Source organism: Scyliorhinus canicula, chromosome 12, assembly GCF_902713615.1.
Source record: "Scyliorhinus canicula chromosome 12, sScyCan1.1, whole genome shotgun sequence".
Classification (NCBI taxonomy): Eukaryota; Metazoa; Chordata; class Chondrichthyes; order Carcharhiniformes; family Scyliorhinidae; genus Scyliorhinus; species Scyliorhinus canicula.
This window is the reverse complement of record NC_052157.1, coordinates 709,000-736,397: the sequence shown is the minus strand read 5'-3', so window position 1 is coordinate 736,397 and position 27,398 is coordinate 709,000. Positions and strand designations below refer to the sequence as shown.

The 27,398-nt window shown below is 46.6% G+C and overlaps 1 protein-coding gene across 3 annotated transcripts in view; it reads right to left on the bottom strand.

The window, feature by feature from the left end:
- The window catches only part of LOC119974453 (signal peptide peptidase-like 2A), a 51,357-nt gene extending 24,759 nt beyond the window's left edge, over positions 1-26,598 (bottom strand). For 2 of the 3 annotated variants that reach the window (XM_038813358.1, XM_038813359.1), the window contains exons 1-10: positions 26,447-26,598; positions 21,915-22,069; positions 20,906-21,002; positions 19,802-19,903; positions 14,214-14,295; positions 13,079-13,153; positions 10,725-10,781; positions 10,567-10,623; positions 1,907-2,006; positions 916-993 (exon numbers count right to left, since the gene is read on the bottom strand). In XM_038813358.1, the coding sequence (XP_038669286.1) occupies positions 916-993; positions 1,907-2,006; positions 10,567-10,623; positions 10,725-10,781; positions 13,079-13,153; positions 14,214-14,295; positions 19,802-19,903; positions 20,906-21,002; positions 21,915-22,069; positions 26,447-26,520 (877 nt within the window). In that variant the 5' untranslated portion in view covers positions 26,521-26,598. The remainder of the gene's footprint in view (positions 1-915; positions 994-1,906; positions 2,007-10,566; positions 10,624-10,724; positions 10,782-13,078; positions 13,154-14,213; positions 14,296-19,801; positions 19,904-20,905; positions 21,003-21,914; positions 22,070-26,446) is intronic. The other variant, XM_038813360.1, reaches the window with a different exon arrangement.
- Positions 26,599-27,398: the final 800 nt, after the last annotated feature.

Genomic DNA, 27,398 nt, shown 5'->3' with positions numbered 1-27,398 from the left:
CCAATGTATCAGACTGAAGGGGCGATCCTTCAAAACAGAGAGGAGGAATTTCTTCAGCCAGAGGCTGGTGAATCTGTGGAACTCTTTGCCGGAGAAGGCTGTAGAGGCCAAATCACTGAGTGTCTTTAAGACAGAGATAGATTCTCCCCGTGTCTGCGTGGGTTTCGCCCCCACAACCCAAAAATGTGCAGAGAAGGTGGATTGGCCACGCTAAATTGCCCCTTAATTGGAAAAAATAATTGGGTACTCTAAATTTAAAAAAAAAGGACAGAGCTAGATAGGTTCTTGATTAATAAGGGGATCAGGGGTTATGGGGAGAAGGCAGGAGAATGGAGATGAGAAAATATCAGCCATGATTGAATGGCGGAGCAGACTCGATGGGCCGAGTGGCCTAATTCTGCTCCTATGTCTGATGGTATCTACTGTCTCTGCAGCCACCTCCTTTTAACAGTTCAGCTCCCTTTTTCCCCAGTACAGTCTGATGAATACAAACCTATTTCTCCTACCACAATGCACAAACTTTCTGATCATATTTAGGAACATCGGAATTAGGAGCAGGTCGGCAATTCAGCCCCTCGAGGCTGCTCCGCCATTCAATCAGATCATGGCCCAATGCCAATGTTTGCCGCTCAAGGAGTAATCTAGTGATTATTACTTAATTGTATGTGAAACCAAGATATTTGAGCGATCAAAGTGCAAATGTTTTTCTCTCTTCTCCATCTACCCCAGATTAGATTAGGCAACAATAAAGATTCTCTTCAGAAGAATGAATGACGGCCATCTCACCATATCTTTCAGACAAGACTTTGGAGCATCAATAACTGTCATTTACTAACTCCAGTTATTATTCATGAGTATGGATTGAATCAAAACTATTTCTTCAGTATCCTTAATTTGTTTTGCAAATATTTTTACCTAGAGTGCACGAAATAAAATAGATGTTGGAGGTATTTGTCTGCAAATCAAATCTTCGGCAATAAGCAACCAATAATCCTGAAAGAGAAGAGAACTCCATCAATACTGGAGGAAACATTTAAATTGTCATGTCGATTATACAAATATTTACAGCTCACGCTTTTGAGGTCAAAATCCCATCATTTCCTCTTTTCCAATCTGTTCTATGAAGTTAGCATCATGCAGATTGCTGAATCTGCAGCTCAAACATCAGCATCTGTGACTTAAACATTGCAATTTAACCTAGGTCGATATATCTGACCTGTGAAATGTCATCTCTACTTTACCCTTTAACATATCAATCACTTGGAATTTAAGTTCCAGCAATTCACCATGCTACAACCCAAACCTTTAACTTGTTCGGAATTTCACAGCATGCCTCCAACCCCTATACAACCCCTATACAACCCAGCTCCACAGTGTGGATCTACCCAATATACAATCAAACCTTCAGCACGGCCTCCACTTTCCTATAACTTTGATTATTTCCCATTTGGCAGATAATCTTTCAATTAGCTGCCACCTGATCTGAAAGCACTCCAATCCTTACAGTGTGCTCCCTCTGCCTTTAAAAACATTCTAAATTCAGTGTGTTGATATTGCCCCATTCGATCTTCCTCATGATGGATATCTATATCTCACACTCAAAGAATTCCAAGAATTTTTTTCCTTTCTTAGTCATTTTGTAATAAAAGTTAATCACCACCAAAATAAATACTTAAATTCATAGTATACTGGGAATTAAATTTACAACAATGGTCACTTATAATTAACTTTGCAATATTCACCATGGACCTGCACAACAGAGGAAATTAAAAATTAAAATATTGGTACCTGGAAGTTCCATTTTGCACGGATGATTTAACAAATGCGGGATAAACGGCAAAGACCGGTTTGTAAAAACCCCAGTTATGACCAAGTCATTCCAGGAATGCAGGAATGTTTTACTCACCTGGCACAATAATATCCCCAAATCCCAGCAATGAAAATGGCATTCTACATATGGTTGCGACAGATGTCACCAATCTTGGCACTCGGATAACCACAGGCAGCTAGAAGAAACGTAACTGCGGTCAGTGGGGTACAGGGGTTAATTTGCTGCTCCAGCTTACAAGAGTAGTGTGATGATATGCATCACTGTAAATACAAAAGGGGTTACTGTAAATACACTATGACTAAGTAAACACTAGAGGGAGCACCAGAGACATCATGACATGCAGACATACAGCTAATGAAAACTTACAATAGGACACGACCAATGGGCAGTCAAGACACACCCAGAGGTTACACTACCACAAGGGGGCATTACTCAACCCATATAAAAGGACAGGGCACACATGCTGTCTCTTTCCACAGGTGACACTTAGAGAGTAGGACGGGGCAGATCAGAAGCATCACACCCACCACGTGGCTTAGAGCAGACTGGTTAGTTAGACTGAGTTACTATAGCAAGATTAGCAGGAAAGTCAAACTCAGAGAACTGTACTAATGGTTCAATAAATCACATTGAACTTACTTCAAAGTCTGGAGTATCTTTTGGTCAAAGCTGCATCGAGTTGCAGCCTGTGTTATCCCAGAGTACATAACACAAGTAGGAGATTGGATTGTTAACTAACAACACAGGGGCTGTTTAGCATAGGGCTAAATCGCTGGCTTTGAAAGAAAACCAAGGCAGGCCAGTATCATGGTTCAATTCCTGTACCAGCCTCCCCGAACAGGCACCGGAATGTGGCGACTAGGGGCTTTTCACAGTAACTTCATTTGAAGCCTACTTGTGATAATAAGCGATTTTCATTTCAATTCAATAGTCCCATGCTTTCACTAAACTACATTTTAAAGAGTTAAAAAAAACCTCACCCTTAATTATACTCAGAGTGTGTGTAATCTGTGTCCACAGCTACATGGAATTCTCTGCTTGGAAGCTGGAAACCACGTCCCAATAATAATTTAAATAACTAATACAAACATTCAGTTCATAGCAGCACCAGTTTAGTCATAAAACGTGATCAGAGACTGATCTCCCCTCCTCCACCACAATTGCCGCCATTAAAAGGCACTGTTGCACTAAATGAGTCCAGTAAATCTGGTACAGTCACATGTAATCATAAACAGGTTTGAAAACATCAACCCTCCCCTTTAGAGAAAGGGACAATACATTAAATGCTGTGAAAAGCAAAATTGTGAGGTCAGAAGGAAGTTTATAGCGGTTCACAAAGATACGGTGGCAGCAAAACTTCCCCCAAAATTCCAAGTTGTTTAAACGCTGCAGAAATGAAAGTTGGCAGCAGCAAGCAACTTGTAACAGTCAGCTGCAGAGCGATGCTATTCATGGCTGACCTCGGAAAAGATCATCCACAAAGGATCCAGCAGATTTTCCCAATTCTTTTTGTTAAATAAATATATTTATTGAGATTTTATAAACAAACGTTAATCATACACTTTAAAATTTAAAGTACCAAATTCTTTTTTTTCCAATTAAGGGACAATTTATCATGGCCAATCCACCTACCCTGCACATCTTTGGGTTGTGGGGGATGGGGGGGGCAAAGCCCACGTAAACACAGGGAAAATATGCAAACTGCACACGGACAGTGACCCAGAGCTGGGATTGAACTTGGGTCCTCGGCACCTTGAGGTAGCAGTGCTAACCACTGAGCCATGCTGCTCCAAGATGAACCATATTATCAACATTCAACCAGCAGATATAAAAGTACAAAGTCAAAACATTATACAATTTTTTTTCATCAAAGCCGTAACATAAAACCCCACGCTAAAACTAAACCCCCCCCAAGAGCTGGAAGTGCCTACATCTTTACAAAAAGGTGATAAATGGCTGCCAATTTAGGTGGAATCTCTCCACCGATCCCCTGATGGAATACGTAACTTCCTCCAAGTGTAGAAGTGGAATCTGATTATCCAACCATGGTGTGGGTGACCTCCAGCTGAGCAATATTTGTCTCCTGGCCACTAAAGAGGCAAAGGCGACAACATCTGCCCCCACCTCAGAGTGAAAGGTCGGTGAGTCTGAGACCCCAGATGTAGCTACCCTGGACGTGGGTCCAGAACCTCCCGAAGAATCTCCGATATATTAAAAACGGAAACCCAAAAGCCAGCAAGCTTGGGACAAGACCAAAACACGAGTGTGGTTCGCTGGCACAGCAACAATCACACTTCTTCCACTGATCGTTTTCTGTGACTCATGAACGAGGACACCCAGATCCCTCTGCATCGGAGCTCCCAGAAGTCTCCCCCATTTATATAGTAAGTTGCCTTCCCTTTTTTCTGACCAAAATTGATGACCTCACACTTATGCACATTAAACTCCATCTGCCACGTTCTCCTAAGCTATCTATATCCATTTGTAAGGTTCTTATTCCCTCATTGCAACTTACTGTCCCACCTATTGTTGTGTCATCTGCACATTTGACTATAGAACCTTGTATCCCTGTATCCAAGTCGTTATTATAAATTGTAAATAGTTGGAACACAAAGACTGAACCCCGTGGCACCCCAGTATAGTTACATCTTGCCATCCAGGAAGAGCCATTTATCCTGACTCTCTGTCTCCTGTCCATCAGCCAGTCTTCTATCCAAGCTGATAAATTACCCCTAATCCCATGTGATGTAATCTTGTGAATTAACCTTCTGTGCGGCACCTTATCAAGCGCCTTCCGGAAGTCCAGATATACTACATCTACAGGATCCCCATTATCCACTTTGCTTGTTACATATTCAAAGAACCCAAGCAAATTAATCAAACATGATTGACCCTTCATAAACCATGCTGGCTCTGATGGATAGCTTTCCAAATGTCCTGATATTTGATTGTAACAACGTTCCAACAACAAATGTCAAACTAACTGGTCTGTAATTTCCCACATTCTGCCTCCCTCCGTTTTTAGCATTTTCCCTTCCCATTGAACCTTTCCCACGTTGAGGGAATTTTGGAATATTATAACCAATGGATCCACTCTCACTGCTGCCACTTCCTCTAACACCCTAGGACGTAGGCTATCAGCCCTGGGGACTTGTCTGTCCTCAATCCCAATTGTGGAGTACCATTTCCCTATTGATGCTGATTGATGGTTCTTCCTTTATATTACCTCAGAATTGCCCGTTCCTATAGGAATGGTTTACGTGTCCTCCACAAAGTACTGATTTAGCATCTTTGCCATTTCTGTGTTCCCCACTATTAACTCAGCCACTCTCCTTCACCTCATCTAAAGGGGTGGGATCTGACAAACCAATAAAGCCTCATAGATCTGAAAGAGACCCCTTGTCAGGCTGCACCAAGGACAAAACCCTCCTCAGGTCAAGGCTAAAGGAAAAGGAGGAAAAATCACGGATTTGAAAATAACAGAGGTTAGAACTGGGCAACTGGTATTTGTCAGCCAGCTCATCAAAACTGACCAATCTCCCCTCTCCGAATGGATTGCCAAACTGCACAAGTCCCTTCCTTCCTTCCAAGCCAGAAGGCAAAAGAACATGATTATTACAAACAGGAATGGTTTAAGTGTCCTCCACAAAGTACAACCCTCCGATGCAGTCTCTCTCTGGGGGGGGGGTGGACCCTCCGATGCGGGCTCTCTCTGGAGCGGGGGGGGGGGGGGGCCTCCGATGCAGTCTCTCTCTGGAGCAGGGGGGGGGGGGAACCCTCCGATGCGGGCTCTCTCTGGGGGGGGGGGGGGGGGGGGGAGACCCTCCGATGCGGGCTCTCTCTGGGGGGGGGGGGGGGGTGGACCCTCCAATGCAGTCTGTCTCTTGGGGGGGGGGGGGGGGGAACCCTCCGATGCAGTCTCTCTGGAGGGGGGGGGGGGGGGGAAGAGTGGACCCTCCGATGCAGTCTCTCTCTGGAGCAGCGGGGGGGGGGGGGGGGGGGGGGGGACGACCCTCCGATGCAGTCTCTCTGGGGGGGGAGAAGAGTGGACCCTCCGATGCGGGCTCTCTCTGGAGGGGGAGGGGTGGACCCTCCGATGCAGTCTCTCTGGGGGGGGGGGCCTCCGATGCAGTCTCTCTCTGGGGGGGAGGGGTGGACCCTCCGATGCAGTCTCTCTCTGGAGTGGGGGGGGGGGGGACCCTCTGATGCGGGCTCTCTCTGGAGCGGGGGGTGGGGGGGGTGGGGGGCCCTCCGATGCAGTCTCTCTCTGGAGCAGCGGGGGTGGGGGGGGCCCTCCGATGCGGGCTCTCTCTGGAGCAGCGGGGGGGTGGGTAGGTGGGGGGGGGCCCTCCGATGCAGTCTCTCTCTGGGGGGGGAGGGGTGGACCCTCCGATGCGGGCTCTCTCTGGAGTGGGGGTGGTGGGGGCCCTCCGATGCAGTCTCTCTCTGGAGTGTGGGGGGGGGGGGACCCTCCGATGCAGTCTCTCTCTGGGGGGGGGGGAGGGGTGGACCCTCCGATGCGGGCTCTCTCTGGAGTGGGGGGGGGGGGGGGGGGGGGGTGGACCCTCCGATGCGGGCTCTCTCTGGAGCGGGGGGGGGGGGGTGGGGGGGGTGGGGGCCCTCAGATGCAGTCTCTCTCTGGGGGGGGGGGGGGGGGGGTGGACCCTCCGATGCAGTTTCTCTGGGGGGGGGGGCCTCCGATGCAGTCTCTCTCTGGGGGAGGGGGGGGGGGGGGGGGCCTCCGATGCAGTCTCTCTCTGGAGCATCGCACTGCGGACTCTGGGGAAATAACCCAAATAAAAGCAGAAATCAATTAATAAAAACATGATTTAGGCATAAAAATAGGGATACATTTCAATTAAAATTAATTTGGATTGTTTGGATCCTACCTGCCAGGTACAAAGGGAGGCTGCCACACCTCCGCAGATCCACTGACATTTTTGATGAGGTTTGTGTAATTTAATTTGTGAAGCCAGGCCCAATTACGGGCTACACGGAAGTAACGGAGAGGCAAAACGGCAATGCACTAAGTGGAGTTCCTCTAGCAGGTGGATCTACTGGAAAACACTCGCTCTTACCCAGGTTTAGTTTATAGTCAGAACAGGTATCAAACATAGAGCGCGTCCTCTTTATGTTATCTATGAAGGGAGTCCAGTTTGTAACATACAGAATTAGGCAGTCGAGATAAAGCTATACCCGATGTCCCACTCCATTCCAACAAATACCTCATCATTGAGACCCTCAACGCGATCAAAAGGGGTTCAATTGCCAATGCAAAGAGCAGTGGAGAGAGAGGACAGTGCTGTCTACTGTCCCTATCCAAGGAAAAGTAATCTGAGAAAATCTGAGTTTGTGTGTGAATACTGGCCTTAGGGGCATACAACAGACAAATCCAGGAGGCAAGGTTAGGAGTGAATCCAAATCTCCAAAGAATCTCCAGTAGATAATCTGGGGATGTTTAGCACAGGGCTAAATTGCTGGCTTTGAAAGCAGACCAAGCAGGCCAGCAGCACGGTTCGATTCCCGTACCAGCCTCCCCGAACAGGCGCCGGAATGTGGTGACTAGGGGCTTTTCACAGTAACTTCATTTGAAGCCTACTCATGACAATAAGCGATTTTCATTTTCATTTTTCATTTCATAGTCCCATTCCACCCTATCAAATGCTTTTTCTGCATCCAAAGACACTATAACCTCAGGCTCCGAGACTGTTTTGTGTGGGGGGGGGGGTGACATTCGGCAGGCACAAATAATTGTCAACCCTTCACAAAAACCCATCTGGCCCTCAATCCCAGCACCAGTGACCTAAGTCAGGCTAACTGGCCGTGACACCCAGGTCTCGCTGCACTTCCCCTTTTCCTAAACTGCCACCATTCAGATAATATTCTGCCTTCCTGTCCTTGCCACCAAAGTGGAACATCTTTGGGTTGTGGGGGCGAGACTCACACAGACACGGGGAGAATGTGCAAACTCCACACAGACAGTGACCTGGGGCCGGGATCGAACCCGGGTCCTCGGTGCCATGAGGTCGCAGTGCTAACCCGCTGCGGCACAACATACTTTCCTACCCTGTCTTTGTTGTCTGTAAATATGTCCACTGTTTCATTGATAGAAATTGTAAAAGTTGATTGAGGTCCCAGTACAGAGCCCCCCCGCCCCCGGACAACCTGGTAATGTGACGACTGGAAGGCTTTCGCAATATTGGATTGTAAGTATTGGGCAATTTGAGGGTTAAAAGTCTGGGGTTAGAGTGTGTTTGACAGCAGGGGTCATGCATTATTAAAATTAATTCTGTTTTGCAGAGTCTGGGTGCTTTTAGCAGTCGGAAGGTGAAATTGACAAAGGAGAAAGGAATGTGTTTTTGAATCTAGACTAATGGAATGTGGTTTGACTGGGAAATCCCTGTTGCGTTAATATGTTTTGCAGCCTGCAGAGATCATTTGGTTTTTTAAAATATAAATTCAGAGTATCTGATGTAAGTGGCAATTTAGCGTGGCCAATCCACCTCGCCTGTTGTGGGGGTCGTGCCCACGCAGACACGGGGAGAATGTGCAAATGGACAGTGACCCAGAGCCAGGATCGAAACCTGGATCCTCGGTGCCGTGAGGCAGCAGTGCTAACCACTGAGCCACCGTGTCGCCCTTGATGACTCGTCAGCTGACAGCTCCATCAGTTTGCTCAATATGGCATCCCGAGTGATTGTTGTAATTTCCCCAAGTTCCCATTTCCCTTCCCACCTCCCGATCTGCACCCATTACTGGAATCATTTTGGGATCGTCTATTGTGAAAATATTTGTTCATTCCATCTGCCATTTCCTTATTATCCACTATTAACTCCCATTCTCACTCTTTAGAGGATCAACACTCTCTTTACTTACTCTCGTCCTTTTTAAATACTTGTCTTGCTGCCCATTTTTACCTTTCTGACCCGTCTGTCCCCCTTTCCCCAAATTCCCCATTTCCAAAGACTTCTCAACCGTGTCATTTCAGAGTCTCCCCTCTTCCCCAAGCATTTCAATCACAAAAGGCAACACCGGCCACTGTGAACCAGAGGATACATCTCAGATCAGCTACATTTTAGAAAAGCAATCGATCCTGTGCCCGATACTTGTCTTTCAGAGTGGGAATGGGCACCCAAAGGTGAAAGGAACTGCCCCCCTTCTCAGGGTCACTGGGATAATGTGCTGTTAGTACCGGTTACTCCAATTGCATCTTACTGTGTCAGCTCACCTTATCCATCAGCTAGAATCCTAGCATTCAATCTGCTGGGGATGGGAGTGGACAGAGTAATAAAAAGCAGACAACAGCTCAAAAGTACTCAAGAAACACAAGTACTGAAGGGGAAAGGCTCCCACGCACAGGTGAAGAAATTCCAGCACCCAATACCTCAGACTCTATCTCATAACCAAATTCACAGCCCCTCCCCAGCTACCTGTCACTCATTCTTTGCAGCAGGTGAGTGGCTCTCTACTCCACACCATCCATTCCTCTACTCACCGTTAAAGTACCTTATCAACTGGGACCAAAAGATTCTCTCAATGCAACAAAAAGATACCATCTAATCTCGGCCACTCTCAGTTTAGCTGCTGAACAGGAATCCAGGACTGACAGCATTTAGATAGAGAAATACAGCACAGAACAGGCCCTTCGGCCCATGATGTTGTGCCAAACTTTTGTCCGAGGTTAATCATAGAATTTTGGACACCCAACCTGCACATCTTTGGACTGTGGGAGGAAACCGGAGCACCCGGAGGAAACCCACGCACACACGGGGAGGATGTGCAGACTCCACACAGACAGTGACCCAAGTAGAAATCGAACTTGGGACCCTGGAGCTGTGAAGCAATTGTGCTATCCACAATGCTACCGTGCTGCCCTTAAGAAATTAATCTACACTCATTATTCTACCCTAATCCAAGTACCTATCCAATAGCCGCTTGAAGGTCCCTAACGTTTCCGACTCAACTATTTCCACAGGCAGTGCATTCCATGCCCCCACTACTCTCTGGGTAAAGAATCTACCTCTGACATCCCCCCTATATCTTCCACCATTTACCTTAAATTTATCTCCCCTTGTGATGGTTTGTTCCACCTGGGGAAAAAAGTCTCTGACTGTCTACTCTATCTATTCCCCTGATCATCTTATAAATCTCTATCAAGTCGCCCCTCATCCGTCTCCGTTCTAATGAGAAAAGACCTAGCACCCTCAACCTTTCCTCGTAAGACCTACTCTCCATTCCAGGCAACATCCTGGTAAATCTCCTTTGCATATTTTCCAAAGCTTCCACATCCTTCATAAAATGAGGTGACCAGAACTGCACACAGTACTCCAAATGTGGCCTGACCAAGGTTTTGTACAGCTGCATCATCACCTCACGGCTCTTAAATTCAATCCCTCTGCTAATGAACGCTAGCACACCATAGGCCTTCTTCACAGCTCTATCCACTGGAGTGTCAACTTTCAAAGATCTATGAAAATAGACTCCAAGATCTCTCTGCTCCTCCACATTGCCAAGAACCCTACCGTTAACCCTGTATTCCGCATTCATATTTGTCTTTTCCCCTGTCCTGTGAAACAGAAACTCAGGACAGTATACAGTCAAACATTGTGTGGTTACACGATATAGTTTACAACAGCCTGTAGTGAGGAGGTATAATCGGTGAAGCTACATGATAGTTAAAATATAAACAATTAATTAGTCGCAACATAATTTAACTTTGCAAATACAGTTCTTACTTTTTCATTGTGAGCCACTGGTTCAACTGCAAGTCCCATTAGGTAGTTTCCAGTATTCTAGAATCAAACCCAACATTTAGTACGCGAGGGAATACGAAAACCCAGCATTTCCGCAGGTAGTTAGTAACCAGGGCTTAAGTGTTTAGTTTCTATTTCACCTTTTCACCAGTAGACCCAGATCCAGCAGCTACTTCAACCATAATGCTCTCGTGGTTCTGAAAGGAGACAAATCATTTCATTTAAACTGTATCAAGTACAATTTACATTTATCTATCAGCTCCATCATCATTCCTACCCAAGAGCACACGCTCGGCCCTTGCAGCTAAACATCTATACACAAGTATGAATAATCATAAAATGGTCTTGCTAAAGTTACAATTGGATCAATACATTTGTTCAAATCTTTTCAATTTAACAGACTAGACATTGCAATTTCCTTAGTAACCCACTTGAAGTTTAGTTATTAGATGTATAGAAAACAACCCAGAATAATTTACTCCAATTTTTTTTTTTTTTTTTTTTTTAAAAGGGGCAATTTCAGCGAGTCCAATCCACCTACTCTGCACCTTTTTTTACATAGAATTTACAGTGCTGAAGGAGGCTATTCGGCCCATCGAGTCTGCATCTGCTCCTGGAAAGAGCACCCTACCCAAGGTTAACACCTCCACCCTATCCCTATAACCCAGTAACCCCACCCAACACTAAGGGCAATTTTGGACATTAAGGGCAATTTATCACGGCCAATCCACCTAACCCGCACATCTTTGGACTGTGGGAGGAAACCGGAGCACCCGCAGGAAACCCACACACACATGGGGAGGATGTGCAGACTCCGCACAGACAGTGACCCAAGCCGGAATTGAACCTGGGACCCTGGAGCTGTGAAGCGATTGTGCTATCCACAATGCTACCGTGCTGCCTGTGGGTTGTGGGTGGGGTGGGTGGGGGGGGGGGGGGGGGGGGGGGGGGGGGGGGGAGGTCCACAGACATGGGGAAAATGTGCAAACTCCACATGGACAGTGACCTGGGGCCAGGATCGAACCCGGGTTCTCAGCGCCGAGAGGCAGAAATGCCAACCACTGCGCCATCCTGCCACCTCTTCTTCCAATTCTTCTTAATGCAATAATCAAGCTTAATCGTTGGGGCAGCACGGTAGCATGGTGGTAAGCATAAATGCTTCACAGCTCCAGGGTCCCAGGTTCGATTCCCGGCTGGGTCACTGTCTGTGCGGAGTCTGCACGTCCTCCCCGTGTGTGCGTGGGTTTCCTCCGGGTGCTCCGGTTTCCTCCCACAGTCCAAAGATGTGCGGGTTAGGTGGATTGGCCATGCTAAATTGCCCGTAGTGTCCTAAAAAGTAAGGTTAAGGGGGGGGTTGTTGGGTTACGGGTATAGGGTGGATACGTGGGTTTGAGTAGGGTGATCATTGCTCGGCACAACATCGAGGGCCGAAGGGCCTGTTCTGTGCTGTACTGTTCTATGTTATTTCAATTTGTGAACAAATAAAGCAAAGTAATTAATCTACAGAAACAAGTTAACTATTCAAATGTAGAGAACTGCGATTTGCAAGTGTGAATTTATACACTTTGTTAGAAGGAATGAGGAACAGTATAACTGACATTTCAATTTTTAAAAAGGCGTAGGAACAGAGCATAAGGAGTGGGTCATTCAGCCCTTCCGAATCTGCTCTGCAATTCATAGTTGATCTATTTCAACACCATTTCCTTATACTATTCCCGTTTCCCTTGATGTTTATTAGTGACAGAGGTCAAGTCTTTCAAGGACACATCAAGGTGGCTCTTTAAAGAAAGCATAAAGGGAGAGTAAAAAAGCAACAAGTTATGCTAAACCTTTATAAAACATTAGTTATGCCCCAGTTGGAGAAGTGTGTTCACTTCTCAGGACCACACTTTAGGCAGGATGTCATGAAGGAGAGGGTACAGGACAAGCCAATGAGAATGGTTCCAGAAACGAATGACTTCAGTTCAGTGGACAGTTGAGAAAAGCTGGGCTGCTCTCATCACAGAAGAGAAAATTAAAAGGAAGATTCAGAGATGTTTAAAATCATAAAAGAATCCCCCACCCCCCACACAAGCTGCTGTGCTCGGAAATGGTGGTGGAAGCAGATTTAGCAACAAGTTTGAAAAGGGATTCAGATAGCTAGTTGGAGAAAACAAAAGGGCAAAACGATGTGCGATAGAAAGCAGGGACTGGAATTAATTGTATATCTGTACCAGAGTCACACCCTGGGCTGATGGTCTCGCTGTGCTGTATCATTCTATGACTTGATATTGTCTACTCGCCCCTTTAATAAGTGCTAAGCATCAGAAATCAAAGTCAGACAAGAGAAGAAAAGTACAGCACAGGAACAGGCCCTTCGGCCCTAAAGAATAAAAATGTACATTAAATATTAACGTCAGTCAAACAAATATTCTATGAGTGCTAAGTCTTCAGGCACAAAATGGCAAGTAGATATGTAGGCCTTCATCATCAAAATCTACAGAAGTGAACTTACCTTGGTCATAAATGGAGTTATGAAAACAAAGAAAACATCGTAGATGAGCAGGAGAACCAGCAAAATGACACAAGACTGTAAAACAAGGGGAGAAAGTTGACATTTTGTAAATACTTAAAGCTTTCATTTTGTGCCAAGTATTATAACGGCAGATTGAAGTTTGAATATGCTGCTGAAAAAGTATTGCCTCTTCTGATCATTGTTCACATGGGCTGTTACAGCTGGCAAATACATCCTCACTGAATTAGTTTGGTAAAACTACCAACTCCATTTCTGTCTGTCTGACGAACCAGCTTTAAATGCTGTTTGCCACCTGCCCACCAATTTCATTCCTCATACCCAGGAGACTCCAAGGTTGTACCTTAAAGGTTTTCTGAATGTCAGTTAACTGCGTCAGTCACCACCTCCATGGCCTTTATTTGCTTTCTTGAGCACAATATTCTGCTTCAAAATAAAGCTGCTTCTAATTTTCTTCCCCCGAGAACGTCAGAATTAGAAGTCGGCCATTCAGCCCCTCGAGCCTGCTCCGACATTCATAGAGCATAGATCATACAGTGCAGGAGGAGGCCATTCCGCCCATCGAGTCTGCACCGACCCACATTAAGCCCTCACTTCCAACCTTTCCCCGTAACCTCAATAACCCATCCTAACCTTTTTGGACACTCCGGGCAATTTATCATGGTCAATCCACCTAACTTGCACATCTTTGGACTGTGGGAGGAAACCCACGCAGACATAGGAAGAATGTGCAGACGCCGCACAGTGACCCAGTGGGGAATCAAACCTGGGACCCTGGCGCTGTGAAAACACAGTGCTATCCACTTGTGCTACCGTGCTGATCTCCTCCTGGTCTCAAATCCACCTCCCCACCTGTTCCCCAAATCCCTTTCAACCGTCTATCAAATCTCCCTCTTGAAACCAATTAATGATCCATTGTTGAAGCAACATCATGGTGGTTTCCCAGGTCACTTAATTGTTGTGGAAATTGTGGGATCTGAAGATTTAAGTCACTTCTTGCTTCCTACACGAATGAACATTTTAATGGTTGGAGCACACATTTTACATCAATTCAAAATAATTTCAATTGTACAGCAAAAATGCAATATTAATTACCATATGACAATACATAGCGTACCTTAAAATGAGGCATTTTCAGGGTCTTCATGAAGTTAAGGCAAAAGGCAACTCCAAGACAGTCATGTAGGATCCAAACCCATCTACAATGAGAATCAGTGAACTTAGCAATGGTTCCATATTTAACCCAAGAGCACATTAACACTACAGTTGAATCCATTGCTCAACAGGCACCATAACCTTTGGCAAAGGTAAAAGGCACTGATTGCCAGGCAGGCCAGATTGCTGCAGTTGCCAGAAGGCGCTAAGAAGCCAAAGACAAAGACAACAGAGGGTATCAAATCTGGAAAGAGAAACGTTGAGGAGTTCATCTAAATTTTTTGGATATAGAAAGTTACGAGAAATAACTAGTTAATAAAACCCCAGCCAGGAAAGTGTCACAACCGTGACTAACAAAAATCAAGGATTGTATCAGATCAGTGGCGTATAAAGTGGCCAAAGAACGGTAAACCCGAGGAATGGGAGCATTTTAGAATTCTGCAACAGAGGACCAGCTAAAAGAGGAATGGAAAACAGAACCAGCTTTCTCATCTCATTGACTTATCCTGTTCCTTTCTTCATGCGTTTATCCAGCCTCCCCTAAATGCATCTATGCTGTTCACCTTGTTGCTCGTTTCGAACACAACAGCATCGCCAATACTGTTGTTCCTTTCTACCATCCTGAGCGGCAGCTCTTTCAGTCTCCTCTCCTACCCCCTTGCCTGGATCACAAACAAAAGGGGCTGCTTAGCACACTGGGCTAAATCGCTGGCTTTGAAAGCAGACCAAGGCAGGCCAGGAGCACGGTTCGATTCCTGTAACAGCCTTCCCGAACAGGCGCCAGAATGTGGCGACTAGGGGCTTTTCACAGTAACTTCATTGAAGCCTACTTGTGACAATAAGCGATTTTCATTTCATTTCAATTCACTTTTTCCCCCATGTTCAATTTGTACCCCGAGAACCTGCCAAATTCCCCCAAGATCTGCATAACCTCCCCCATCGCCTCCACTGGGTCCGAGATGTACAAAAGCAGATCGTCCGCGTACAGCAAAACCCGGTTCTCCACCCCACCCCGAACCAGCCCACCCCAGCCCAGCCCAGCCCACCCCACCCCACCCCAGCCCAGCCCAGCCCAGCCCACCCCACCCCAGCCCACCCCACCCCAGCCCACCCCACCCCAGCCCAGCCCACCCCACCCCAGCCCAGCCCAGCCCAGCCCAGCCCCTGCCACTGCCTGGATGCTCTGAGCGCCATGGCCAGCGGCTCTATAGCCAGGGGGAACAGCAACGGGGAGAGGGGCACCCCTGCCTCGTCCCTCGGTGTAGCTTAAAGTACCCCGACCTCAGCCGGTTCGTGCACACATTTGCTACCGGTGCCTGGTAGTTACACCCAGTCGATGGAGCCCTCACCAAACCCAAACCTTCCCAACGTCTCCCAAAGATACTCCCACTCTACCCGATCAAAAGCCTTCTCTGCGTCCATCGCAACCACCACCTCCGCCTCCTCTCCTTCTGAGGGCATCATAATTACATTCAAAAGCCTCCGAACGTTAGCACTGAGCTGTCTACCCGTAACAAATCCGGTTTGGTCCTCCCCTATCACCCCCGGGACACAGTCTTCTATCCTGGTGGCCAAAATCTTAGCCAGCAGCTTGGCATCTACATTCAAAAGCGAGATCGGCCTATATGACCCACTTTGCCCCGGGTCTTTTTCTCGTTTAAGAATAAGCGAAATCTAGGCCTGCGACATCGTTGGGGGGAGGATTCCCCTCTCTTTAGCCTCATTAAAGGTCCTCATCAGCAGCGGGAACTATACCTCAGAACATCTTATAGAATTCTACCAGGTAACCGTCCAGCCCCGGAGCCTTGCTCGACTGCATGACCCCCAGTCCTTTAACAATTTCCTCTGCTTCAATCAGGGCCCCCAGCCCCCCAACCAGGTCCTCCTCCATCCTCAGAAACCTCAACTGATCCAGGAACTGCCTCATCCCTTCTACACCAGGTTCCAACTCATATAATTTGCAATAAAATTCTTTTAAAAAGTTGTCCCTCACTAGGGGCTGGTTTAGCTCCCTCGGCTAAATCGCTGGCTTTTAAAGCAGACCAAGCAGCACGGTTCGATTCCCGTACCAGCATCCCGGGACAGGCGCCGGAATGTGGCGACTAGGGGCTTTTCACAGTAACTTCATTGAAGCCTACTCGTGACAATAAGCGATTTTCAATTCACCATGTTACCCCCCCTATTATTTACTCCCCCAATCTCCCTTGTCGCTTCTCTCTTCCTAAGCTGGTGCGCCAGCATCCTGCTCGCCTTTTCTCCATGTTCATATGCCGCCCCCTTGCCCTCCTCAACTGCTCCACCACCCTCCCCGTGGTCAATAACTTAAACTCCGCCTGTAGCTTCCAGCGCTCCCTCAGGCGCCCAGCGTCCGGAGCATCTGCATATCTCCTATCCATTCGAAGTATCTCCTCCACTAATCTCTCCCCCTCTGCTCGTTCCACCTTTTCTCTGCGGGACAAAATCGAAATTAGTTTCCCTCTTACAGCTGCTTTCAGAGCCTCCCACACCACTGCTGCTGATACCTCACCCGTATCGTTTGTATCCAGGTCATTCTAAATGGACTTATTCACCCACCCACAGACTGCTTCGTCCGCGAGCAACCCCACATCCAGTCTCCACAGCAGGTGCTGCCCTCTCTCCTCGCTCAACTGTAAATCCACCCAATGTGGGGCATTAACGGAGACTGCAATCGATTAATATTCCGTCCCCACCACCTTGGGAATTAGCCCCCCCCAACCACATCTGCTCCATGAAACCCCTCAACCCCTTGGCTGGGGCAGGCCTCCTTCCAGTCCTGGATTCTGACTGGTCCAGATCGGGATCAATGACCGTGTTAAAGTGTCCCCCCTCCCGGATCTTGCCTAACAACCGTCTCATAAATCCCACATCATCCCAATTCGAGGCGTATACGTTTACAAGCACCACCCGTACACCCTCCAGCTTCCCACTCACCATAATATATCTCCCCCCTATCTGCCACAATTCTTCCAGCCTCAAACGCCACCCACTTGCTGATCAATATTGTTACCCCCCCCCCCCGGTCTTCGAGTCCAGCCCAGAGTGAAACACCTGACCAACTTTTTCAATCTCGGCAGATCAATAACCTTTAGATGTGTCTCCTGAAGCATTGCTACGTCTGCCCTCAGCCCCTTTAAATGCGCAAAAACACGAGCCCTTTTGACCGGCCCACCTTTTTCTGGGCAGCCCAGAGCCCGCGCCCCCTTGCTTCCCCGAGCTTCCCCACAAGCAGCAGCCACCCCCGACCTCCCTTGTGTTCCCCGATAATAGTTCCTCCTCTGTCAGCGAAGCAGCCTCCCCCCCCCCCCCCCCCGGAAACCTAATCCCTCAGGTCAAGCACCATCTTAGCACATGTGCAGCCCCACCAGGCTTCCGGGAGTCAGCTGACCCCGACAGCCCCCGCCCTCGGTGCCAAACAGCCTGGCTCCCTATTGTTCGAACTCCTCTCCCGACATGCATAAACCATTTAAAAACATTGCAGTCCCCAGTAAGTAAACAACCTCAAGTAAATTAAATGAACATAAACCAATGCAGAAACAACCTGCCACAGAACTGAGGGCCCCATCCCCCCTCTGCAAAATCCAAAGCACCCTTAAACCACACCCCAGCCCAATACTTAACCCAGAACTCCATACAGTCTTATTTCTCCCTATACAAGGATTACAAAAATTACAAACCGCTGCCACATAACTCCTTCAAGACTTAATTGTCCTTTAAGACTCTTCCAACTTCTTTTCCTTGATAAAAGACCATACATCGTCCGGTACCTCAAAGTACAAGTGCCAGTGTTCGTGCATAACCCACAACCGGGCTGGATAGAGCATCCCAAATTTCACACCCGCTCTTGAAGAAATGAAAAATGAAATGAAAATCGCTTATTGTCACGAGTAGGCTTCAATGAAGTTACTGTGAAAAGCCCCATCATTCCGGCGCCTGTCCGGGGAGGCTGGTACGGGAATCGAACCGTGCTGCTGGCCTGCTTGGTCTGCTTTAAAAGCCAGCGATTTAGCCCAGTGAGCTAAACCAGCCCCGAGGAGCGCCTTCACCCAGTTAAACTCAGTACATCTCTTGGCCAGCTCCACTCCCAGGTCCTGGTAGATGCGCACCTCACTGTTCTCCCATCTGCCGCTCCGCTCCTTCTTGGCCCACCGCAAGACAAGTTCTTTGTTTGAAAAACGGTAAAAACGCACCACCATGGCACTCGGCGGGTCATTCGCCTGAGGCTTCCTTGCAAGGGCTCGATGTGCTTCGTCCAGTTCCAGGAGTCAAGGAAACGCCCCGGGCCCCATCAGCGTCTCCAGCATACGCGTCACATATGCTCCCGCATTCGACCCCTCAATTCCTTCGAGGTGGCCAACGATCCACAAGTTCTGCCTCCTGGACCTGTTCTCCAACTTCTCCTGCATTCTCTTGTGTCGCTCATCCAACACCTCCACCTTGTGCTCCAGCACGGTTAGATAGTCCTCCTGGCTGGACAACTTCAACTCAATTTCTCGTATCACTTTCCCTTGGGCCGTCTGGTTCAAAACCACTTAATGGATGGGTCCAGCGTTTCCTTTTTCAGCTCAGCGAAACAGTCCTTAAAGAACTTCATCTGCTGCTCCTTAGACCACTGAGCCACTGCTCCCTGGTCCTGACCCTCCGCCATGCTGCGCCGTGGTACCAGCTCCGACTGCTTCACTCTATCCGGGCTGATTCTTTTCACACACGGCCACTTCTTGTCCAATTAGCCATATATCGGAGAGGGAATCCTTCTTAATATTGTCCACTTCACCGATCTATCCCATAAAGTCCGAGAAAAGTCGGGAAAAAGGTCCGAAAGTCTTTCTCAGGCGGGAGCTATCGAATGTACGCCACTGGAAGTCATCATTCCCTCAGATTTATGAGTGACAATCTTATATGCATGATTTCTTGCCAAGTCCAAACATCTCTCCATCTAACCTAACAAACCCTTTCATAATTTCAAAGAAATTTCTTACGTTACTCCTTAGACGTTTTCTCAGAGAAAGAACCTCAGCTGGTTGATCTTTGATAAGTATAACCCCTCAGTTCTGTCAGTATCCTAGCTTTCGGCCTTGCAGATTTGCGGCTGTCTCTATATCCCATTAAGAGACCAGAAGCGTTTGCAATAGTCGTTGTGTGGTCGAACCAAGGTCCCCGACAAGTTTACTGTAACTTCTCTGCTTTTCAATTCTTTCTCCAGAAATAAACGTTCATGCTTTAGATAATGGAGAACAAAGTTTTTTTTCCATCCGTCTTAAATAACTGGTGGGAATAACTGTCTCCTCCCACAAAGCAAATACTTCCCATCTGTGCTGTACTTTGGCACAGGCAATTGGTGCTGAATATAGAGCACGCAGAGTTCATATCAGATCTTGATTTGATTTATTATTGTCACATGTATTAGTATACAGTGAAAATTATTGCTTCTTGCATGTCGTACAGACAATGCATACCGTACATAGGGAAGTAAAAGATACAATTAGAGGGTATGCTGGACACAGCTTGCAAGATCAGAGTTTTCATACCTACCTGTCATCATTCCGAAAGACTACCCAGATAATAGACATTGTTATGCAGAACACAGCAAGAATCAGCAAACGAACTTCAAAACTTCTTCTATGAAAAGTGAACCTGAAAGGTGAAAACTGTTATAATTTTTGGATATATTTGTACAGGATAAAGACATTTACAAACTTTATTCATGTTATTCTGGGTCTTTTCAATACCATGGGAACTTCTTTAAAGCACAAACGCTGGGCCAAACCCATCTGTTTTTGCTGTTGGCATTACCTCTTTGTAACTATCTTCTTGCAGTTTTATATATAAAGAGTCCCTGGTTCTGGAATAATCTTTATCTTTCCTTTCCAGCTTGATTTAAAAAAAATTAAATTTACAGTACCCAATTCATTTTGTCCGATGAAGGGACAATTTAGCGCGGCCAATCCACCTACCCTGCACATCTTTGGGTTGTGGGGGCGAAACCCACGCAGACACGGGGAGAATGTGCAAACTCCACACGGACAGTGACCCGGGGCCGGGATTGAACCTGGGACCTCGGTGCCGTGAGGCAGCAATGCCAGAGGCACTGGAATCCACGGCCAACAATTAGGGCACATGCTCTCCAGATTTATCAGTGAGCCATTGCTCCTCTGCTCAGCAGAACATGGTCAGTGTTAACCCCTTCCACTGAGTAGCACAATAAACACACCCGGGGACAATATTTGATTGATGCACCAGTTTAGTTTAACAAATGTCTGCTAACATACTTAGATACTAACCTTTTTTTTCTTTTCTTTATATAAATTTAGAGTCATTTTTCCAATTAAGGGGCAATTTAGTGTGGCCAATACACCTACCCGGCACATCTTTTGGGTTGTGGGGGCGAAACCCACGCAAACACGGGGAGAATGTGCAAACTCCACACGGACAGTGACCTAGAGCCAGGATCGAACCTGGGACCTGGGCACCATGAGGCTGCAGTGCTAACCCACTGCGCCACCGTGCTGCCCTTAGATACTAACCTGATGGTTGTAATTAAAACACAATTTGCAGCGATGGAAGTGATGCTTCTGACAAAGTATACTCGGAAGAACACAAGCAGAGGTATCGCACAATGAAAAAATCATAGCTTACTTGTACTTCCAGTGTGGGATTCTTTTCACGAGAGCAGCCAAACAGTTAAAGAGACTGACAGCTGCTGCTAAAGCAAAGATGCTGATAACCAAGTAGACTGAGGGAGGAAAGAAACAGATTAGAGTTAGCTTTGCACAGACATGTGGCAGGTCCAACCTGGATTTTCTATTTGAAGTTTTAGAACTACTTCTATGCTCAAGACAAATTCATAAAGACTTTGTCCATCTTTCCACTAATTAGGTTGGTAGAGAGGCTGGTACATTCCTGCAGTGCACCCCCCACCGTGGGTTCCCGGCGGCGAAGGGAGCATTCAACGGGAAACCCCGCCGAGAGGGGGCACGGCAGCACAGTGGTTAGCACTGCTGCTTCACAGCTCCAGGGTCCCAGGTTCGATTCCCGGCTTGGGTCACTGTCTGTGTGGAGTCTGCACGTTCTTCCCGTGTCTGCATGGGTTTCCTCCAGGTGCTCCAGTTTCTTCCCAAAGAACGAAAGATGTGCAGGTTAGATAGATTGGCCATGATAAATTGCCCCTTAGCGTCCAAACGGTTAGGTGGGGTTACTGGGATAGGGTGGAAGTGTGGGCTCAAGTAGGGTGCTCTTTCGAAGGGGCGGTGCAGACTCAATAGGCTCAATGGCCTCCTTCTGCACTGTAAATTCTATGACTCTATGACAACATTGGGACAAGATGATCCGACTGCCAGCCAATGGCAGGCTGCACCCCGTCGCAGCAAAACACGCAGCGGGTGCGAGGTAAACCCCTGCGCAGGGAGTTTCGATTAAGTGCAGCCACCACATCGTTCTGGAATTGGCTGAAATGAACGTGCACTGACTCACTGTAATCCTAACCATTCCCAAACTAAGGACTCAGTTGTCACTGTAATTCATCAATACTCTAACTTAAACACTGTTAAAAGAATGTTTAACAGTAAACTACATGGCTTAGATCAAAAGGAAATTAATTACACAGGGTTTTATTTTAAAAGTGAATTGCCATGCACAATGTTCTCACCTAGCCACTTGTAGAAGAAATACAACAGAACAATCATTACGGAGCAGATGATAACAAAGATGACGACCGTAACTGGAGTGAGTATCTTTCCAGAATCGTTGGTCTTGTTCCCTTCATGTACCTGGGGCCTGGAGTCAGATGGTGAAGAACTTTCACTACATCCCAAAAGGAAATAAGATTGTAAACTTTTTGAAATCAGATTCTGCACTCGTCATATAACAAACATTCCACTATACTCTCAATGGCAAGAACATTTGTTAATTTCCTACAGCCAACAGACGTGTCTGACCCAATCTTAGTAAAGAAACACTGGGATAAAAATGCTAAAGAAATAAAAACAGTTGTGTGTTTACTTCTGGAGGGTAGAGGAAATTCAAGAACATCTGCTCATCTTTCATCCATTAACATCAGGTAGCTGGAAAGCAAATAAACCATAGTGATCATAATCATATATGATGATAAGGGCAGCACAGTGGTTAGCGCTGCTACCTCACTGCCAGAGACCCGGGTTCAATTCCAGCCTTGGGTGACTATGGAGTCAGCACGTTCTCCCCGTGTCTGCGTGGGTTTTCTCCGGGTGCTCTGCTTCCTCCCACAGTCCAAACATGTGCAGGTTCGGTTATGAGGATAGGAAGGGGTAGACGGAGGAGTGGACATCGGTACGGTGCTCATCCAAAGGATTGGTGCAGATTCTATGGGCTGAATGGCCTTCTTCTGCACTGTAGGGATTCTATGATAACATAATAAAGTTTTATATTGGAGTGACAAGGTGGCACAGCGGTTAGCACTGCTGCCATCGCTTCTTGGCCTTTTGGCTAAGATGAGCGTGAGGTCAGATGTAATGCCTGGATCTGGACTGTCTCTCGTGTGGGGGACCATGAATTGGATTCAATGTGAATTGGTTTTTGGAGCAGGCAAGGAGCTGGATTAGGGATTTGCCCCTGTCCAACTCTGAGCTCTGGCTTTGGAACTCTGATAAAGTAATTTTTTAAAAAAGCACTTCTGCCTCACGGCGCCGAGATCCCGGGTTCCAATCCCGGCTCTGGGTCACTGTCCGTGTGGAGTTTGCACATTCTCCCAGTGTCTGCGTGGGTTTCACCCCCACAACCCAAAGATGTGCAGGGTACATGGATTAGCCACGTTAAATTGCCCCTTCATTGGAAAAAATAATTGGGAACTTTAAATTTATTTTTTTTAAAGTTTTACATTAAGCTTCAAAGTGATATAGTTCATTCTGAAAGTAGGATCCTAATTCTGAACAAAGGAAATTATGACAGTATGAGGGGTAAATGGATCGGGAAAATACATTAAGATGATTTGATGATAGACATGCAATGTATTTAAGTGCATCAAATATACATTCCTCCAAGACTCAAAAAAACAACAGGAAAGGTGGATCAACCATAGTTAAACAACGGTAAAGATTGCAGGAGGTGAAATGAAGCAGTTTGTGAGGCACCAGAAAAAGCCTTAAAACCCACGGATTGGGAGTGATTTAGAATCCAAAGGACGACCGAGAAATTGATAAAGGGGAAAGAGAATGTGAATGCAAACTAGCAAGTAACAACGGTGCACGATAAAAGCTTTGTTAGGTGTGTGAAAAGGAAAAGATAATCCAGGACAAATGTGGGAGAGAAGAAGAATTTATAATAGAGAATAGGGAAATAGGGCAGCAGGGCAGCACAGTGGTCAGCAGAGTTACTTCACAGCGCCAGGGTCCCAGGTTCGATTTCCGGCTTGGGTCACAGTCTGTGCGGAGTCTGCACGTTCTCCCCATGTCTGCGTGGGTTTCCTCCGGTTTCCTCCCACAAGTCCCGAAAGACGTGCTGTTAGGTGAATTGGACATTCTGAATTCTCCTCAGTGTACCTGAATAGGCGCCGGAGTGTGGCAACTAGGGATTTTTCACAGTAACTTAATTGCAGTGTAAATGTAAGCCTACTTGTGACAATAAAGATTATTATTAAATGGCAGAGAAACCGAAAAATTACTTTATGCCAGCCTTTATGAAAGAAGATTAAGAAAACCTCCCAGAAATACTAGGGAACCAAGGATTAATGAAGATAAGGAACTAAAACAAATTAGTATTAACAAAGAGATAGTATTTGAAAAATTAATTGGATTAAAGGTTAATAATGGAGAACGACAGACCTGTTAGAACATAGAACATTACAGCGCAGTACAGGCCCTTCGGCCCACGATGTTGCGCCGTCCTGTGAAACCCCTCTAAAGTCCCTCTACACTATTCCCTTATCGTCCATGTGTGTGATATTAGTAGAGAAAATGTTAGAATCTGCTGCCAGATGAATGTTAGATGCTGCTGGACCTGCTGAGATTTTCCAGCATTTTCTCTTTGGTTTCAGATTCCAGCATCTGCAGTAATTTGCTTTTATTAATGAAGGATATGGCAACTAGATATTTGGAAAACAGTGATACGATTGGGCAAGTCAACAAGGATTTATGGAAGGGAAATTATGTTCTACAAACTTGAGAGTTTGTTGAGGACATGGGGCAGCAGGGTAGCACAGTGGTTAGCACAGTTGTTTCACAGCTCCAGGATCCCAGGTTCGATTCCGGCTTGGGTCACTGTGCGGAGTCTGCATGTTCTCCACGTGTGTGCGTGGGTTTCCTCCGGGTGCTCCGGTTTCCTCCCACAGTCCAAAGATGTGTAGGTCAGATGGATTGGCCATGATAAATTGCCCTTAGTGTCCAAAAAAGGTGAGGTGGGGTTACTGGGTTAGGTTGAAAGTGTGGGCGTAAGTGGGGTGCTCTTTCCAAGGGCCATGGAGACGAGATGTGCCGAATGGAGGAGGGGGCTGAAGGATGGGTCAGTAAATTTGCTGATGACACCAAGATTGGTGGAGTAGTGGATGAGGTGGAGGGCTGTTGGAGGCTGCAAAGCGACATTGATAGGATGCAGAGCTGGGCCGAAAAATGGCAGATGGAGTTTAACCCTGATAAGTGCGAGATGATTCATTTTGGTCGGAAAAATGTTTACAGGGTCAACGGCAGGGTTCTGAGGAATGTGGAAGAACAGAAAGATCTTGGGGCTCATGTCCACAGATCTCTGAAGGTTGCCACTCAAGTGGATAGAGCCGTGAAGAAGGCCTATAGTGTGTTAGCGTTTATTAACAGGGGCTTGAGTTTAAGAGCTGCGGGGTTATGCTGCAACTGTACAAGACCCTTGTGAGACCACATTTGGAGTATTGTGTGCAGTTCTGGTCACCTCACTATAGGAAGGATGTGGAAGCATTGGAAAGGGCAAAGGAGATTTACCAGAATGCTGCCTGGATTGGAGGGTAGGTCTTATGAGGAAAGGTTGAGGGAGCTAGGGCTTTTCCCTTTGGAGCGGAGGAGGATGAGTGGCGACTTAACAGAGGTTTATATGATGATGAGGGGGATAGATAGAGTGGACGTTCAGAGATTATTTCCTCGGGTGGATGTAGCTGTTACAAGGGGGCATAACTATAAGGTTCGGGGTGGGAGATATAGGAGGGATATCCGAGGTAGGTTCTTTACTCAGAGTGGTTAGGGTGTGGAATGGACTGCCTGCTGTGATTCAAGTGATTATTGGATAGGCACATGGAGCACACCACAATGACAGGGAGTGGGATAGCTTGATCTTGTTTTCAGACAAAGCTCGGCAGAACATCGAGGTCCAAAGGGCCTGTTCTGTGCTGTACTGTTCTACATGTTCTGCACTGCAAATTCTATGAAACCCTATGAATTACTTGTACAGTAGATAAAGGAGACCCAGTGGACGTGGTGGCATCTGGATTTTCAGAAGGTTTTCAATATAGCCCCACACAGTTTAGTAAAAAAAATTAGGGTGCATGGATTTGGGGATAACATACTGGTAAGGATTGAGAATTTTGTTAATAGATAGTAAACAGAATAGGAATAAATGAGCTCTTGTCAGGTTGGCAGGCTGTGCCTAGTGGGGTACCGCAAGGATCAGTGCTTGGCCCACAGGTACTCAATCTATAATAATGATTTGGATGTGGGGACAAGGTGTAATATTTCCAAATTTGCCAATGACACCAAACTAAGTGGGAATGTAAGTTGTGAGGAGGATACAAGGTTACTGGGGATTTAGACAGGCTCAGTGAATGAGCAAGAAAATGGCAGATGGAATATCATGCGAAAAGTGTGAAGTTATCCACTTTGGTAGAAAAAACAAAGAAGGGAGTATTTCTTCAATGGTCACCTTGCAAAGCACTGAGGTTCAGTAGGATCTGAATGTCTTTGTTCAAAGCTAGCATAGTTACAGCAAGCAATTTGGAAGGCAAATGGCACAGATTCAGTAAGTCACTTAATGTAGCAAAGTCAGAACAGCTGTGCAGAGCTCAATCTCCAAAACGATAAAAATCAGTCCCAAGACAGTGCTGCTTCATTTAGTCGATTGTGGTTCATGTCTTAGGCTCCCAAGTAATGAATCTCCATCAGTATTAAAACTCTGAACGTATAACCAATGTACATGACAAAGGAAGTGTTAAGCTTCAAATGATTTGATTTTCAGCTGCTGCTTCAGTACCTTCCATAGTCTTCCATTCCACTCCAGTAACTCCCGAGGGCAACAGTAAAAACAGCAAGAATGAAGATGATCATGATGCTGTAATCGAGGGTGGGAATAGGAGGGGAATACAGTACAGCGGAAATGTGGGCCCCAAGAATCTAGAAACAAAAAGCACAAATAAATGAACCAGAGACACACTGCCTGCACTATAGAACAAAGAACAATACAGCACAGGAACAGGCCCTTCGGCCCTCCAAGCCTGTACCGGACATTATACCAACTTTGCCAAAACCCTCAGCACTTCATTGTTCCGTATCCCTCTATACCCATCCTATCCATGTGTTTGTCAAGATGCTTTTTGAACGCCGTTAATGTATCTGCTTCCACAACCTCCCCTGGCAACGCGTTCCAGGCACTCACCACCCTCTGTGTAAAAATCCTGCCTCGCACATCTCCTCTAAACTTTGCCCCACGGACCTTAAACCTATGCCCCCTGGTGACTGACCCCTCCACCCTGGGAAAGAGAGCCTGCCCATCCACTCTATCCATGCACCTCAATCTTGTAGACCTCTATCAGGTCGCCCCTCAACCTCCATCTTTCTAATGAAGACAGTCCCGAGTCTATTCAGCCTCTCCACATAGCTAACACCCTCCAGACCAGGCAACATCCTGGTAAACCTCCTCTGCACCCTCTCCAAAGCCTCCACATCCTTTGGTAGTGTGGCGATCAGAATTGTGCGCAATATTCCAAGTGCGGCCGTACCAAGGTTCTACACAGCTGTAGCATGACTTGCCAGTTTTATACTCGATGCCCAATGAAGGCAAGCATTCCGTATGCTTTCTTTTAAATTTTTTTTTTTAAATTTAGAGTAGCCAATTATTTTTTCCAATTAAGGGGCAATTTAGCGCAGCCAATCCACCTAACCTGCACATCTTTTGGGTTGTGGGGGTGAAACCCACGCAGACACGG